This window comes from Hipposideros armiger, unplaced genomic scaffold (assembly GCF_001890085.2).
Source record: "Hipposideros armiger isolate ML-2016 unplaced genomic scaffold, ASM189008v1 scaffold_950, whole genome shotgun sequence".
Classification (NCBI taxonomy): domain Eukaryota; kingdom Metazoa; phylum Chordata; class Mammalia; order Chiroptera; family Hipposideridae; genus Hipposideros; species Hipposideros armiger.
Window position 1 is genome coordinate 587067 of NW_017732300.1, and position 17985 is coordinate 605051.

Here is a 17985-nt window from a genome sequence, read left to right on the forward strand (position 1 = left end):
AAGTTTCATCCTAAGCAAAGGGGAAAACAGGTATCATCCAATAAGAGGAAAGTGTCTTGAGAAAGAAATACAGAACATCCTGTGGGGATGTACTTTGCCTAATAATATCCTAAATGGCACAAGGAGAGTCTAATTTAACTGACAGGTATTTTCATACATATGGTATAAGAAGAGGTTTTTCATCAGAACATGGGTAACAACAGTACAGGAACACGATGCTTTGTCAAGAAGTTATTTTTCTAGTAAGAAATGAACTGAGCTGTCTTTGCTGTCTACTCATGGTCCAGTGGAATGACCAGATTAAGGACAAGTTTGTAGCAAACACGGCCTAAATGGAGTTTGCGATCCATCTGGAAATAATCTGCTGCAGGCAGAAGAGCTACTGCAGCAAAGGCTCTGAACGTGGCATCAGGAAATCAAGTAAGCATAACCGCTTCAGCGCTGAATTATAGCCACGAGATGGGACTAGGGTTGGTCTTCAGTGTGTGGAACGGTCTCAAAGAGAATTTAAGAAACTGGAAGCTGTCTTAGAAGGGTTGGACATGTTGCTATAAACAAGAGAAAGAAAACGAGTGTTTGAAATGTGGCTGTCAGGTACTTAAGAAGTGGCTCCAGTGTGAATGAATTTCCAGTTTCATGGAATAAATGTATTTATCTACAGTACAGCAAAGGTTTACAAAGGCCAAAGTACTTAAGAATAAAGAGGCCATGGACCCAAAACAAAGACAAATATTTTAGTCAAGAAGAGTATGAAATCTCTATTTTCACAACTACACAAGGAAATTTTGTATTTTACTCAACTAAGTTCTTTGGGTCACATATTTAAGTGAAATTATCATTCCTGCAGAATCATCGCAACAAAAACTAATTACAAAAAAAAACCACTTAGACATTTTTGACAAAATAAATGCCAGCTTCATAAATATTTAACTAAATCAAACAAAATGCTGTTACAAACTCCAAAGATTAGGCTAATCATAATTCCTTGATACAAATAACTTCTCATTAGCTCTATAACAAAAATTTAGAGAGCAGAGATTCATAAATTTGGTTTCCTCATTAAATTATCTAAATTGCACATTAGGAATCATCAAGTAAACAGTTTCTTATAATCATTTTTTCATAAATTAAAAAACATTTTAAAAAATTTTTAACAGAAATACAAAGTTTATATCAAACAGAAAGCTAAAAACATTTCTCAAAAACTATGCTTATAACCAAGAAAACTTGAGCTGTGAATAAATTCTCTACTCAGTTTTGGGCTAAATCAAACAATTTCCTGAGAAAAGTGGAACACAAGTGAATTATCATTCTAAATATCACAGCAGTCCTTGACTGAGAAGTTAAAACAATCTGTCTACATGCTTAAAGAGCAGAGTTTAAAATATTCTGGTTCCAACAGGCTATTGACACCAAAACTTACCAAGCTGACTGGTGGCTGAGACAAGACACCTAAACTGTTAGGAATAGGGCTAAGTTCAAAGAAAATACAGGTTTAGGTGATGTGCACCTTGGTTGGCATGTTGGAAAATGTCAAGATCTGAACGGGCTACAGGAAATAAAGTCTTTTCAATTAAGTCTTAGTGACGGCTCCTGAAAAGTTACGAATGCTGTCCGTCGCACTGGATACATAAATAAGATGAATTTAAGTAGGAAAAGACATTCAAGTTTGTTATAACAGCCTTGCTACACAGCATAAAAGTTGGCAGGAAGCTTCAGAAAGACTGCTCTGTAAGGTGTTGGTTTCTCACCTCTTACAACCCTCCCCCACCCCGCCTCGCTCTCAGATTCTTCAGTAGAACCCGCCCACTTATTATCTAAGCTGTTATCCCTGTTCAAGAGATCTTAGTAAATCTACCCATGTCCTCTCCAAAACCAGGGGTTTGCTCAGCTATCCGAACCACTATACCACTATTCTTTTGGACCGTATCTACCAAACTATGTCTTCTGGCACCAAATCATTCAAATGACACGAGAGAGTTACAATATTTTCCTATGGAAAGGGCACCAAGCTAGGAGTCAGCAGGTAAGGGAATTTAAGCTGTGTGACTGGAGGCAAGTTAGGCTTTCTAAGCTTCAAATTTCCTCATCTAAGGCCCCTTCTAGATCAAATTTCTGTAATTCTAAATCTTTAAGTTAAACATAGTCTGACTGAAGGCAGAAGCCTCTCGTTATACCCATGCCTTGAAATGGACAGCTGGCATCTCCAGTGTGTGAGTTAGGGGGAAGAGGCGTGGCTGACTGCAGCTGGAGCGCCCCCGTCCCACGGTGTGTTTTTAGATGGAAGAGTGGTATTGGCTACAAGCCACTGAACTTAAAACCTGAGGGGCTGTTAGTGAAGCCACTCCCTCTTCCATCCCGAAAGAATTTATAACCAGGACTTTCCTGTATGTTCTCACCCCCAACCCCTCTCACACACCTCAGGCTCCCACCTCCCTCCATTTCTTGGGGAACTCCATTACTTCTAATAGATCCTTAGCACCAAATATGTGGGAACGGGGGGCTGTTTCAAGGATAGTGTATGTCAAACCACCTTTTAACAACAAAAAAATGAATTTAACCCTAAACCGTAGAGCAGCTAACCTATCTTTTGAACATTTCTTATTGCTGTTCCTGCCCATATATAGAAACCTATTTTCTCTTTTTCAAACAAACTACTAAATTTGTTTGATACTTTGGACTATTCTAGTTAACTACCAAACAAAGCCCACCTCAAAGGCAGGTAAACAGATGGACAGACTGACTGCCTTCGTGAAAGCCAAGTGGTCAAGCCTCTCAAAGCTCCGTTCTGGACTCTGCTAACTCAAATAGGACGCTAACTATTAATTACTGAATAGGCTTATTTCTAAGTGTGCTGACACTTATCACTGTTAGATGGCTCTGTCTAAATTTGCAAATGGATAGGCTTCTGAAAGAGCCTTCACGAGAAATCCCCACCTAACTGCGTAAGTGTAAAATCAGTCGCTGGCAGGTTACCCAGCACTGGCAGAGTTCCTCCTGGTAGCTGAGTACTATGATAGAGAGGGTTACAGTTTGACCTACTAAATATGTAAATATTGTTTCTACCAGATTCATCTTGCCCCAAACCTAATGACTATCCAGCTGGAGAAGTGAAGTATATTACTCAAACTTGGTTTCTTTTTTAAAGGAAGAATTTTAAAATGCATCATTCCAAAACAAATTTTCTTCTTTAGAAACAAATTGTGGACAAGTACCTAAACATATATGATTTCCAGTCCATATCACAGTTGAGTATCATAAGTACTATTTAACTGTCATATTTAACTATTTACCCTCCACATAACTCTTCAACTGTCTTCGCCAATAAAGACGTCTGACATAAAATCATAAAAATCCAAATGAGAACCTATTCTTTCTGTTGGATCAACTATCAGTAATGTTTCCAGATTACATTTTTTTTTTTTTGGTCAATTGGTATACCACCATTCTTCTAGATATATTGGAATTAAAGGTGAATCTAGATTTTTAAGTTTTATTGCATTACACGTTTTCTCTAAGGTTTTTAATCCAAAAACTATCAATATTTAGAAACTCTGGGTTAACTTTGTTTCATGATTATTTACTTCTAAGAAAGAAGTTTTAGCCACTTAAGACTAAATTTAAATGCACTTTTATATTTACTCTCATCTCACTCCCTTCCTCAGTGTGCATTCTGCTGATTAAGTAGTTGAGAAAAGAGGGAGAGATTCCTTGCTGTAGAAAGAGAGAAAGAAATGAGGGGCTAGCTCTGCTGTCGGAGGCCACAACAGGAGGCCTCAGAAGAGGAGCTAGAAAGGTGAGAACCTAGTTACATGCAGCCAACAAGGAATTCACACCTTTCTCTGAATCTACTTCTAAGACACGCTTCTGTATTGGGTTTTTAAATTTTGGGAATAAGTCTAGTTATTTTACCACAAACAAATGAGTATCACTCACATTCTTTAATTTCACCTTTCGTTCTTTTCTTTTCTCTTGATGGTTCATGCTATGAGCTTAATAGAATGTCATATAGTATTTCACACAATTGGACTTCAGAGAACATGACGTTATATAAATGCTTAAACAATACCGCCACTGAAGAGCTGCCACATTAAGGTCCCTGCAAACTGTGATGACCACAGAGATAGCTCAGCTATTTCAACAATCAGTTTAGATAATATTGTTACTACTCTCCAAGGAATTGGCTATACTGAAAAACAGCTTAATTTTTTTTTAATGTAAAAATATTTCTAGTACCAAAGCTTCGGGTGTGGATTTTCGTACAGATACTATTACTTCAAAGAAATAATGACGGTAAGGATTGAAGCCCTGAATTCTCTCTCCAATAAGGAAGATTTCAAATGGATAGGAAAAAAAAAGCCTTAAAATTCAGACAAGCTTTTTCTGGAGATAGGGATATGAGATAATTTTTGTCTTACTAAATATGGATCACAAAACATTAGTTTTTCAGTTTTCATTTATCAGTCATGATATGTTCAAGAAAAGCATTTACAGAAACATAAAAAAACAAAAAATAAAAACTCCATTACACTACTACATTAAACAAAGGTGAACAAAACTATATAGAATAAGAAACATCACCAATAAAAATAAAAAATTAACAATAAATGCTAATCCTTCTACAACAAAGTGGACTGTTAGCACAATAAAGGTAACACACGTCACACAGAAAGACAAAGGTTTCAGCTGCCCCAGTCCTACTGTGTCTCAGTACCTCCCCCTTGTGTTGGCCTGGGAAATCGCCATGCCCTAAGCATGGGTTTATTTGTTCCTCCCTTCCTCCCTCAGGCTTCCGTCCTTTTCACACTGGGGTACCAGTGTAGGAAGCTCCTGGATGTGGCTAACCGGGCAGCAGCTCCTAAGGCAGCAGTGGCTGTACTTCGAGGAATGTAGAATGTCTGAGAAATCTGGTGCTCAGGAGACAAAATCAAAGAGAGCTGGTCCACGGCTCCATGACTCTTATCTTTGAACACTGTAATAGCATGGCTACTAGAAAAATCTTCATTCTTTAGGCTCTTTGGAGAGCTTTCCACTGAAAAAGAAAGAAAGCACAGGTCTTTGCAAGGGGTTCTCACACTCACTGCCATCTCTCTGCTACTCTAGAGCTTTCCTAACGTGTTACAATCATTTTCTGTTAGGCGGTGACAATTACCAAGAGCAAATCAGATAGGATGAGGCTTGGAATCCAATCAACAAATGGAAAGGAAACGAGGATGGGGACTCATGCCTTGAGACAAAATAAATTCTTGTCTGGATGGGGGCAAAAAAAAAGGGGAAACATGCACTCTGAATAAGGAAGGGAAGCTTTCTTTCTAAAACATCATAAAACAAATTGGATATAATGCCAATTTCAGGAAAGAGTCCTTAAGCTCCCCCCATTTCCTTCAGCAGTGAGCAAAATAGTGTCCCATGGGTGTTTTCTATTGCCAAAGTGGTTCCAACTCCAAGTCTGTGACAGTGTAAAAACAAAACTGACCAAGACTGGATGCTACTATGAAGTTCCAAAAGCCAGTTATCGGCCATAAAATAAATTCTTTAGGAATTAGTTTCAACTAAGAAGAATGAACCTTTCAAATGAAATAAATTGCTGGGAACTCACATGTCCCAGAGATCAGAACAGCCAAAGAAGGGAATGCTAGACATGCGCATATGTGTGCTCTAGACCAGTTCTGCCAAAAGTGGGTGGTCTGTGAAGTGCTTATTACTGCCTACAATCAAGGCAGGAGCTTTTGCCAGCGTCCTGCTTCCTTCAAGAAAGTCCTGCTTCAGAAAAAAAAAAAATCAAGGTGAGCTGAACAATGTGCTACTGTGTTGTCCGCCAACGTAAACACGTCACAGATTGGCGTCAGTCTTGTTGACTTCATTTTGGAAAGCACTGCTCTAGACCTTGAAGACACATTTGTGATGAATTATGTTCAAGGAAGATTTGACAGTGTATTCTAAAGAGTAACACTCTAATCATGCAACTATAATGCCTACTAAAAGAAAAAGAGATGGCGGGTTCTAATGCAATAATGTGGTTTTACAGGAAGCCTTTGGTGAGCTCAGATTTTGAAAGATATAAAAATATGAAAGCAGGGATACACGATCAAACAATTTAAAAGAGTTGCAAAACTTCTGCTTCCAGACATGATGTTAATTCAACAAGGATTGAAAAACAATCTCTCCTGCTTTAAACAACTGGAGAACTGGATAAAATATATGAAACAGCAGCTTTCAGACACTGAACAACAAGCGTGCAGGACAGAGATCCCTGAGAGTAGGGAAAAACCCAAGTGAGCCCTATCGGTGCCTTAGCTCACTCTGTCAGGAGGTAATTTCCAGGCTGCATGCAGCACAGGAGGGGAATCCAAACTGCACCTGGAGGTCTTGGTGGGTGGAGACGATAGAGGCTGGGAGACTGGAATTTGGGTGTGTGGGGGAAGTACCAGAGAAGAGGCAGCTGCAGAGAGAGAAGCAGCTGGAGATCTGCAGAGAGGTCCCTTTAAGTCTGAGGCTGAATTAGTGACCTGACTCACGCATGTCAGGAAACCACCAAGGCCAGGGGAAAAACTGCAGGACAGGAGCAGGCAGAACAATCACTTACACGGGGACAAAACAGTTCCTGTTCCCACCAGCCACAGTGTAAAGATATCCTAACACATAGGACATCAAGTCCCAACAATACCCTCAGAAAGGTACTGCCTAAATAGTCAGACCAACAGACTAAAGACTCTTCTAGACCAGCCTAATGAGACCTAAAAAGACCACAGAAAGAATCCGACCAATTTCAGGTAATTTCACTGCATTCCCCGCCCCCCACACACAAATAAATAAGTACATAGATAGATATAACATACAAAGGGAGGGAGGGAGAGAGGGAAGGAAGGAGGGAGGGAGGGAGGGAGGAAAGGATGGAGGGAGGGAGAAAAGAAACCCAGTCACCAATCTAAAATTCATAGTGTCTGCCATCCAATAAAAAAATTACCAGATATTCAAAGCAGAAAAATATGACCTGTTATCAGGAGAAAAATCAGCCAATAAAAGCTGATTTCAAAATAATGCAGATGACACAATGCAGAAATGATACATTGCTAGAACCACAAGACAAGGGTATTAAAATATCTGTTATAAGAATAGTCCAGGTTTTCAAGAAGGCAGACGAAAAATATGACTATGATGAGGAAAAAAATGGAAGATATAAAAAAGATCCAAACCCGCTTCATGGACGGTGTAGGTGCCTGACCACTGCAGTGTACACCTGAAGCTGAAGCTGAATAATATTGAATGTCAACTATAATTTAATATGTATATGGACTCAGGATGTGGAGTACAGCATAGGGAAACAAAAGTCAATGGAATAGTAACAGCTGTATATGACGTCAGAGGGGTAGTAGATTCGGGGAGGGGGGTTATCACTTTGTGAGGGGTGTAAATGTCTATTACATTGTTTTGTACACCTCGAACTAATTTTAAAAAATAATAAATAAATAAATAATCCAAACCAAACCTCTAGAGATGAAAAATGTGGTTTCTGAGATAAAAAACATACTGGATGAGAAAAGAACATATTAAACACTGAACAAGAAAACATTAGACGTAACAGTAGAAACTAAGCAAAATGAAATACGGAGAACAAAGAACGCGAAACAAAACTGTGTCAGAGAGCTGTGGAACATCAAATGGTCCATCGCATGTGCAATGTGAAACTGGAGTAAAACTGGGAGAAGGTGACTGAAAAAAAAAATTTACAGAAATAATGACTGCATTTTTTTTTTGAGGGTTGGACGTTTATTCCTAACATAGAGCAGAGCCGACATGAGACACCTCTAGGGCAGGGTCCTAGCGGGCCCTTGCGCTCGGCAGCTCCTCCTTCCAGGCCGCTTGCTGCCTTCACGGTGTCTGCTTGGGCAGGCGGCACAGGAAGCACCGTGCAGACAGGCTGTCACAGGGGTAGATGAAGCTCTTCCACAGCAATGACGGGAAGTTAGCCCAGAGGCTAGCTTGTCACTTCCCCCACTGGGAGGTTCTGCCTCCCCTGCAGTTAAGGCCGCCAGGATGAAAGCAGCGTCAGGGCTGGAACCCACTGGAGCCTTGGAGGTGGGGTCAGTGGGCTTGGGAGAGTAGAAACTAGGAAGGGCCTGATTAGAATAGACACTGGTGAGTTTTCTAAATTTAATGGAAACTACAAACTCACAGCACCAAGAAGCTCAATTAACCCCCGACATAAGAAATATGAGAACCATACCAAGGCACCTTCTAATCTGATTGCTGAAAACCAGTGAGTGATATGAAAGAAAATCTTAAAAACGGCCAGAGAAAATAACCCATTACAGTGGTCCCCCATAAGGGGGGATATGTGCCAAGGTCCCCAGTTGACGCCCGAAACCGCAGATAGTACTGAATACTATATGCACTGTTTTTTTTCCTATACATATATAGATAGATAGATAGATAGATATAGATATAGAGCTAGATATAGAGATGATATAGGTAGATATAGATAGATATATAGATACAGAGATACCTATGATAAAGTTTAATTTGTAAATTGCAGTAAGAGATTAACAACAACAACTAATAATAAAGTAGAACAATTACAATATACTGCAATAAGAGTTATGTGAATGTGGTCTCTCTGTCTCTCACATAACTGATCTGATAACCCAGATGGCTACTAAGTGGCTAATGGGTGGTGAATGTATAAAGCGTGGATATGCTGGACAAAGGGGTGATTCACGTCCCAGGTGGGATGGAGCGGGATGGCACAGGATTTCATCATGTTACTCAAAATGGCATGCAATTTAAAACTTATGAAATATTTCTGGAATTTTCCATTTAATATTTTCAGGCACGGTTGACCACAGGTAAGTGAAATCATGGAAAGCCAAACCATGAATAAGGAGGAACTACTATGTAGAGGAACAAAAATAAAAACAACAGATTTCTTGTCAGAAACACTGACAGAGTGACATCTTGTAATACAATGAAAAAAATCTGTCAACCTATAACTTTACATCCAGAAAAACAATCTTAAAGAAATAAAGGGAAAATAACGGTTTTTTCTAATGTACAAAAGCTGAGAGAATACACCAGGAGCAGACCAGCAATACAAGAAATGTTGAAGTTCTTCAAGAAAAAAATAATACCAGATTTTGAAAAGCTGGATTGACAACAGGCATTGGCAAACTACAGCCTGTGGGTCAAATCCAGCCTACCACCTGTTTTAAAAGTACACTTTTATTGGAAAAGAGCTATGCTCATTCATTTGTGTACTGTCTATGGCTGCTTTGGTGCTATATGGCAGAGGTGATACTTGCAACATAGACTGTATGGAGAGCAAAGCTGAAAACATTTACTTTCTAGCTCTTTACAGAAAAGGTTTTGCTGTAAAAATCAGGCTTCCGGATTTACACAATGAAATAAAGAACACTGAAAATGACAAACATATAAGTTAACAAAAAATAATTTTCTCATTTTTACTTTCTTTAAAAGAAAGCTGACTTTGCAGCAAAAATAACAAGAATGGATTTTGAGATTTACAACATATGAAGAAGTAAAATATACAACAATAGCTCAAAGGCTGGGATGGGGAAAATGGAAGTATGCTATTGTAAGGTTTTCACAGTATACATGTGATAATTTGAAGTTAATAATTTAAACATATAGACTATAAATCCTAAAGTAACCATTCAAAGAACAAAAACAAAGCAAAGAGTTACAACTATTAAGTCAATAAAAGAAGCAAAATGGAATCATAAAAAACTAAAAAGGAAAGAAAAGAAGAAAACGAATAACAAATGGGCAAGCTAGAAAACAAGGAAATAGTAGATTTAAACCCAAGCATTTTGATTATCACACTAAATTATCTAACTACTCCAATTAAAAATATTAAATTGGATAAAAAAAGGAAGACCAAACTATACAATGCCTACAAGAATTCCGTTTTAAATGTAAAGATACAGATAGGCTAAAAATAAAAAGATGAAAAATGATATATCATTCTAATATAAATCAAAAACAGCTGGGGTGGCTGTATTAATATCTACAGAGTAGATTTTTAAAGCAAAGAATGTTACCACGCATAAAGAGTAAAATTTAATAATAATAAGTGGACTTATTCATCAATAGGGCCTAATAATCCTAATCACTGTCAAAAGTACTTGAAGCAAAACTTGATATAGATGAAATTAAAAAGACAAATCAACAATTATAATTGCAGAGTTCAAAATTTCTCTCTCAATAATTAATTGAGCACGTAGACAGAAAATTAACAAGGCTGTAGAAGACTTAAACAACACTATCCATCAACTTGACTTAATAGGTATTTATAAAATACTTAACCTAAATCAGACTACACAGTGTTCTGAAGTATACACGTAATATCTACAAAGACAGACCATATTCTAGGTAGGCTATATAATAAGTGTCCTAATTTAAAGGATTCAAAGTATGTCCCCTAATCACAAAATTAAATTAGAAATCAATAATATAAAGACATTTGGAAAATCTCCAAATATTTGGAAATTACACAACAAACTTCTAGAAGAGAAAACTCACAAAGGTAAGTGAGAATATATAATCCATGAACATAAAAATACAACATGGGGGCCGGCTGAGTGGCGTGTTGGTTAAGAACTGGCTTGGGATGCCAGATGGCCCCTGTTCGGATCCCACATATGAGGGCCAGTGACACTGCCCTCTACAACTAAGATGATGAACAACAGCTCGACCTGGAGCTGGGCTGCCGTGGGTCGCCGGCGACGGCGTAGGCTGCAGTCCCCTACTGCAGTGGGCTGCCATAAGCTACCATGTGTAGCCAGCAGCCAGTGTGAGCGGCCAGCAGCCGCCATGAGTGGCCGTCCAGAGGCCAGCGACTGATCTGCCTCGCCCTGGAAGAGTGCAATGATGGTGCCAGCTTGGGCCAGTGAAGCAACATCCTCCACAACTAGACTGAAGAACAAAAGGACAGCAACTTGTCTGTTCCCCTTCCCCCAATTCCCCAGCGCTGTTCCCATCCCCCAATTCCCCAATAAAATCTTAAAAAAAAAAATACAACATGGGAAAAATTTATGGGATGCAGCTAAAGTAGTGCTTACAGGGAAATGCACAGCATTAAATAAAAAAAACTGACGATACACGTTGGCAAGGATGTGGAGCAATCACACATTGCTGGTGTGAATGCAAAATGGTACAGTCACTTTGAAAACATTTTGGCAGTTCTTAAAGAGTTAAACATGCAGTGACCATATGACCCAGTAATTCCACTCCTAAGTACATGCTGAAAAGAAATAAAAAACATTATGTCTACACAAAGAGCTGTATGTGAATGTTCACAGTGGCTTTATTCATAATGGCCCAAATCTGGAAACAACCCAGATGTCCGTCATCCGGTGAACAGGAAAACAAACTGGGTCTATCCCTACAACTGGGTACCGCTCAGCAATAAATACAAACACCCTTTTGGCACCGGCAGCATCATAAACAAATCTCTAAAACATTTTGCTAAGTGAAAGAAGTCACTTTCTCCTTCACACATAAAAACTACATACTATATGACTCCCTTAGTATGAAACTCTAGAAAAGGAAAAGTAACAGTCGGGAGCCAGCCAGCACGTAGCGGGAGGGAATGGCTACACAGGAACGTGATGTGAGGAAACTTTCAGATTGATGAAAACATTCTATAACATGATTGCATGGTGATTACAAGATTGAATATATTTGTCAAACTCACAGAATTGTACACTTAAAAACTGGGAAATTTTACGGTATGTAAACCCTCCTCCCCCACCCCCAGTTGCAGGAAAGAAAAGAGTGGGAAAGTGAAAGGGACCCATTGAGCCTAGGATTTGAGACAAATGCTAAAGTCAGCAATTTTTCAAGTTATGTTCTGAAAAAGGTAAATGAAGGTTTTTCGCAACATGGTGAACTGTATTTGTTAAATATAAGTAAACCTACCGGAACCGGAGTGTTTTTCTAGGGCATCAACCACTGTAGGAGTTGAATTGAGTCCTGCTGCGGAGAACTGAACTTGCGTTAGCTGAGTGTGAACGTTTTTAGGCTCAAACTGGCTCCGGTCTGCTGACTGCTGTGACTGAATGAGAGAGATGCTGAACTCTTCCAGTTTGGGCAATGGAGAAGAATCTGAAGGAGACTTTAAGTTTGGCTGCTGCAGAATGGGAAAAATGAGGCAAAAGCATGAAAAGTAATTGTTAGTACAACAGGAAGAATTCAGCCTGTTTTGTTTCCCTACTTAGAAACAAAAGACACATATTTTTTTATTTCATATAGAAAGTACTAATTTTAAAGAGCCTCTCTAGAAAAAACAAGTCCTTCTCTATAGTGACCAGTTCAGTTGAAAAGACATTAACTGAACACCTATTATGAGCAAACATGGTACACGTGTTGCCACGCACAGCTAAGGAAGAGTCTCAGGAAATGAGGGACAACATTCGCTGAGCACTCAGTCAGGCACAGCGCTTGGTTATTTGCATGTGTTTCTTCATTTAAACATCAGAATGACTGTTCTAGGTTAGGTGTTGTTATGTCTTCTGTATTACAGCTTCTTTCATTAGTATAATGCTTTTTACAGAGAGACGGAGTAAGTTCACCAATGTCATCAATAAATGACACGGCAGAGATGGATGTTCTCCGTGCTTAGCCACACCACCTCCCAGGAAGACATAATCCTCAGCCCCATGGAGCTCACCATGGAGAGGGGCATTAACTGCATTCTGCAGCGTGGACAACATGCTAGGAAAGCACAAAGGCCTTAAGGGAAGGCTCCTCAGATGTGACAAAGGGAGTATTAAGGAACCATGGTTTGAGAGGAAAAGATGAATGGCCCAGAGACTGAATTTGGGCTAAGAGAATGGAATGCCAAATTTTAACACACAAAAGTAGAGAAGCCTAGTAGTCAAATTTCATGATTCACACAAATTGTCCTGCTGTTTTCAGGAAGCTCATAAGATAGTTGAAAAACAAGAAACAAATGTATTTTGTTCCAGGGTTAGCGCTTTCTGCCAAAGCAACATAAGAAAACTGTCTTAGATGACAGGACAGATACACAGCTTAAAATTTATAGCTAAGTTATACAAAAATACCTGTTTCTCTATCCCTAACATAGACATGTAATCAACCTTTCAATTCTAGGATCAGGATTTTCTTCTGAAAAGATGAATAATTATATTAAGTTCATGAAAATTAATTTTAAAACCATTTTATGTATATGTATTCTCTGAAATGCTAATGGGAGAGATCATGAACCAGAATTTTACTTTCTATATAGGAAAGTACTTCCACATGCAAACCTGTGAAAATAGCATTCATTAGACATGAGTATTATTATTAGGTAAATACCTCTTGAATCCTGGTTGTCCCAGGATTTTCTTCCTGAGCACCCAGTCCTTCTGGTTTTTTAACTTCTACTTTCATTCTTTCTACTTCTACAAGGGCTGAAGGCTGCCATGAACCATCCCACATATCTTTGGGTGTAGAAAAACACCAATCCTACAGAAAACAATTTTGCAATGAACTGAGATATAGTGCCACATGATCCAAACAGAGGATAACTTGGACAAGGTAAATGCAAGAAGGCAATGTATATTAAACAAGAAAAGGTATTAACTTTCTGTATCGGTGACATTTCCCTCTGTGCCACTGGCCCATACCCAGTATCTTGTACACAGATCTCATAAAAACAAATACAACTTATTTGTAGTATTTTCTTCAAAACTGTTTTCATGGCTAGATGACTTTTCATGATCATCTAGTATTTAAATGGCATAGGTTATAAGATGCAACGTAACTGCAGGTATTTCTTCTTTTTCATAACCAGTAGGAAATAAATTAAAATTTAATATACAGTTAGGACCAATATTAATTAGCAAATGATCCCACTGCAGAGATCCAGAGGTTATATTACCAAACTAATGCAACCAAAATAAAATTAGGGAAAATGATTTATTTATAGATCCTAAGGCCCTGATTAGGTGCCAATGATCAAACAAGAACCATAATGATTGAAAGGGTAGATAGGCACAGTAAGTCCATGGTTTATTATTCTTCCTTGCTCCAGTCTATCCCCCTCCGTACCACAACTATCTTTGGAAGAAAAAAATGCATCCTTTTGAATTATCTTCTGATAAATCACTGTGAATTCCAAAATGTATAGCTTTCTTGAGGTGTGGACAAGAGTTTGCATTTCCTTTTTTCAATAGTGATTTGCTTTCTGTTTTCCCAAGGATCTAACCTCCTCTGGCATTCCTTTACACGACAGGTATGGCTTCCTTCCCCCAGGGCTGGAGGTCGATACATGGGAGGCAGCATCACCTCCTCTCGCCATTTTAGCTTGCAAAGGTAACCAGTTCTCATCCCAAACATCACCGCCTATGGTCACTGACTCCAGGCATGGCATTCCAGTGGGGATCTCACCCTAGAATGTATCAGAAGACCAAGAAAAGCTTTAATTTATAGTTCCTTTATGAGCACATTTTAAAATTTAGGTTTACAATTTTTTTCCTGACTCCAGGTAGAGACGGCAGTTTGAACACACAATTTATTACTCCCTCCTTCCTGAAATATCACCAAAATAAAATAGATTTAAGGTATGAACTCGTCAAGGAGAGCAGAAGAGGAGAAAACACCATCTACATTCTGGATCCAGGAAAGCAGGTAAGTGACAACTGATTAAGCAGTCCTCAGAAAGTGGGAAAAACTTGCAGTGGGAAAAACTGCGACACAACCCAAATTTACACCACAGACACCATAAAGGCGCAGAAATTGGTACACAAGATTTTTGGAGGCGAGGGAGTAAAGTGGGAATGAAAACAAAAGCAATGACTGAAAGTCTGAGTAAGAAGCAGTTGGATCACCAGACACCCGTCCCCATCTCAAGGACTCAGGAAACTACACGTCTTCCTCCTGGAAGACCAGAGGGTCTTCTCAAGAATAAAATTGAGGGTGGAGCACAAAACAATATAGGATACACCAAAAAAAAAAAGTCATTTTTATTGTGTTGATTTAAAAACACTATTAACACTGGAAAAAAAGTCATATAGGAGAGGAAAAGTTGCCATAACATACTACTTGGCTATGAATAGCACTTAGGAGTCATAATTTAGAATGGTGATCTAAAAGTTTGATGTAACTATTCTAGTGAGATGGCGGGAAGGGGGGGAGGTGGGTTACAAAAAAAATGTATTTGTATGCGGTGGGATGAAGGGATGAAAGAGAACTAAACCATCATCTTTCACAGTGGGAAGTACATGCATACATACTTAAAGCTGAAAAGTCAGGAAATAACAATATAAGCACGTTATGTAATGGAAGAAATAGAGGTGAATTCCAAAAGCAGCAGATAAGAGATGAAAATGGTTGCTCTGTGAAATAAGAAATGCAGAGAAAGGGATTATGGGGGACTCTAAGTTACGTGTACATAAACATTTGATTAAAATAAAAACAAAATATCTATGTTCTCCAAAAAAGCTGTCAACATTTTCCTTATGGGTTCTCCTAATTTTGATTCTCAATAGTAGTTTCTAATCACTGGACAATTCTTGAAGACTGTCCAAAGCTATGGGACAGTAACTAACACATCAAAACCAGACAATACCCTTTCTTGTGAGCGAGGCTATGTTGCTTCCACTTTGGTCTTGGTGACTGTTGGAAGAGAGAATTTGTAATTCATCTGTGGGAAATGTTCTGACAGCACTGAAAGTAGCAGCGTTTAAAGAGCTCTTTTATTCCAGCCCCCTTCACTGATGGCTTAATCATATTATGAATTACATGTTCAAAAACCTATCTTCCTACTCCTACCTCATTTTCTTTCTTCAGATCCTTTAGCTTTGGGGTGAACCACTTTGGATCTTCTTTACAGCTCTTATCTTGGGTTTTCAAAGAGCTGAATTCAGAATCCTTTGATGGCTTCTTTAACTCAGATTTACGGTGAATGAAAGTCTTTTCATCATTAATATCTTGCTAGTAAATATAAAAGATAAATTATTTTATTTTTTACACTAATACTGTTTCCAAAATCTACATGCCTATATTCTGGGGGGAATTTTTCACTATGGTTCATACAAATCCTACATTATTTTCTAACTTTATCCGTGACCTTAGGTCTTCTCAACGGCTATAGTAGATCAGGCCTACAAACATTCATCAAGTATATACTGTATTATGAAATGTGCACAGGGTAGCTCTGTGATTTAAAGATGAGTGCAACAGGTCTCAGCTCTAAAGGAGCTCAAATATAGCAGGAAGACACACAATCGAATAATCACAGTACAACCTTCAGCATAGAACCCTCACCGAGATAGGACCAAAATATTACTAGGGGAGGAGAATGTCTGAGAAGATATAATGAAAAAGGTAACACAAACTGTTAGGATGCTTGAAAGAAGAGTAGGAATTGCAGGGAGCTAGATGTATAGAGGTTGGTGTATGTGTGTGTCTGTGTGTGTAGCATATGTGAGTCCTGATATGTTAAAATACAGGCTGGATGGAACAGGGAAATTTTAAGCCTTATCTCTTTTGCAGAAAAGATAACCTTCTATCATTTTCAGGACCGAACTACGATTATTTGAAAACATCAAATAAGAGTGATGATAGGATATTCTAAAAAATTTAAAGGTTGAATTCAATTCACTATTTAAGAATCAGGAAATGTAATTGTTCTAATCAAGTAATAATGACCAAGAAAAATTCAGGCTTCCAAAAGCATTATGGGCCAAACAAGCCCAATTAATTGTAAGGTAAACTAGAAATCTAAAATCTTTTTCTTTTTTTTTTTTTTTAGCTGAGCCATCCTGCCACCTGTTGGCAGTTCAGCTCGGGCCGGGCATTGAACAGCTGTTGCTGAGAGCTCAAACTCTTGAGCGAGCTCTTAACCAACTGAGCCACTCAGCTGGCCCTAAAATCCTTATATTTCTTAAACATGCAGCAGTAAACATTCATACATATTTTTCAGAACAGGTTAGTTTCCCAGTAATCAAAACAGCCTTTCCTTTATATCTTTTCTAGTAATTTGTAAATGTCTACTAAAAAATAAAATCATATCCACAATTTTAAAAGTCAGATACATAAACATACTTAAAATATTTTCATATTTTATTCAAAGAAAATGAAAAGCCTTATTGTGTCCCAAAAAAGCCACTTTTGTGGCTCTCGGATTGAGCACACCCTATATTCTTAGCCCAGGACTTGTTGTCATGAGGAATATAAGGCTCAGAGGATATGTTTATCTGTTAATTTGTTGAAAAATCACCTAATTCTCATAGGTGCTTCACTTTACTTATATCTAAAGTGGGGGAATGAAAGTACCAAGCTGGTAAAGTGATTGTGAAGATAAATTAACTAGTACAAGTGAGTGCCTAGAACAACAGTGCCTGCCACACAGTATGAGTTCATTAAATGTTGCTGTTTTTGTTGTTAGATTTTAATTTTTATTATTACTACTGGAATAATAATATTTTTATTGTTGTGGGTAGGAGTTGCCTAAAGGTTTATAAAGAAAGGAAAAAATGAGAACATCTGAAGAAGAATCTGAAGAGTGTCAAGGGAAGAAGCAGAGTGTTTGGATTAGTTAAGTGAAGTCACAACCGCACCGATGCAGCAGCAGGATGTAGTGGATGACAGAACTCATACCAGGGGAAGCATGACTGAAGCAAAGGTTTAAACCAACAAATAATGAGACAAGGGAATTGTTACAATCATTGTGTAAAGTTTCTAACCTTTCCTAGGTTTGGAAAGCCTCAGTTTTCCTGATCCATAAAATAAGAATAATTATAGTAATTATGTCACAGCGATTTTATGAAGATTAATATATCATACTTAAAGTGCTGATTATAGTGTTTAGCATATAGCAAGTACTAATTAAATGTTAATGATAATAAAAAGAATTATAGTATTTGCAAAAACCTCTTACCAGGGTATATAAATCACTCACTTTTAATTGTGGACTTATCTCTCGGTCTTCATTAAAATAGTTATGGTGAGAAGGATAAA

The 17985-nt window shown here is 38.2% G+C and overlaps 1 protein-coding gene across 1 annotated transcript in view; it reads right to left on the reverse strand.

Moving 5' to 3' along the window:
• Window positions 1-4584: 4584 nt before the first annotated feature.
• TDRD5 (tudor domain containing 5) overlaps window positions 4585-17985 on the reverse strand; it is a 46569-nt gene continuing 33168 nt past the window's right edge. Inside the window, exons 6-11 of the mRNA XM_019630818.1 lie at window positions 17927-17979; window positions 15796-15957; window positions 14231-14413; window positions 13339-13488; window positions 11938-12148; window positions 4585-5032 (exon numbers count right to left, since the gene is read on the reverse strand). Of these exons, the coding sequence (XP_019486363.1) occupies window positions 4785-5032; window positions 11938-12148; window positions 13339-13488; window positions 14231-14413; window positions 15796-15957; window positions 17927-17979 (1007 nt within the window). The 3' untranslated portion in view covers window positions 4585-4784. The remainder of the gene's footprint in view (window positions 5033-11937; window positions 12149-13338; window positions 13489-14230; window positions 14414-15795; window positions 15958-17926; window positions 17980-17985) is intronic.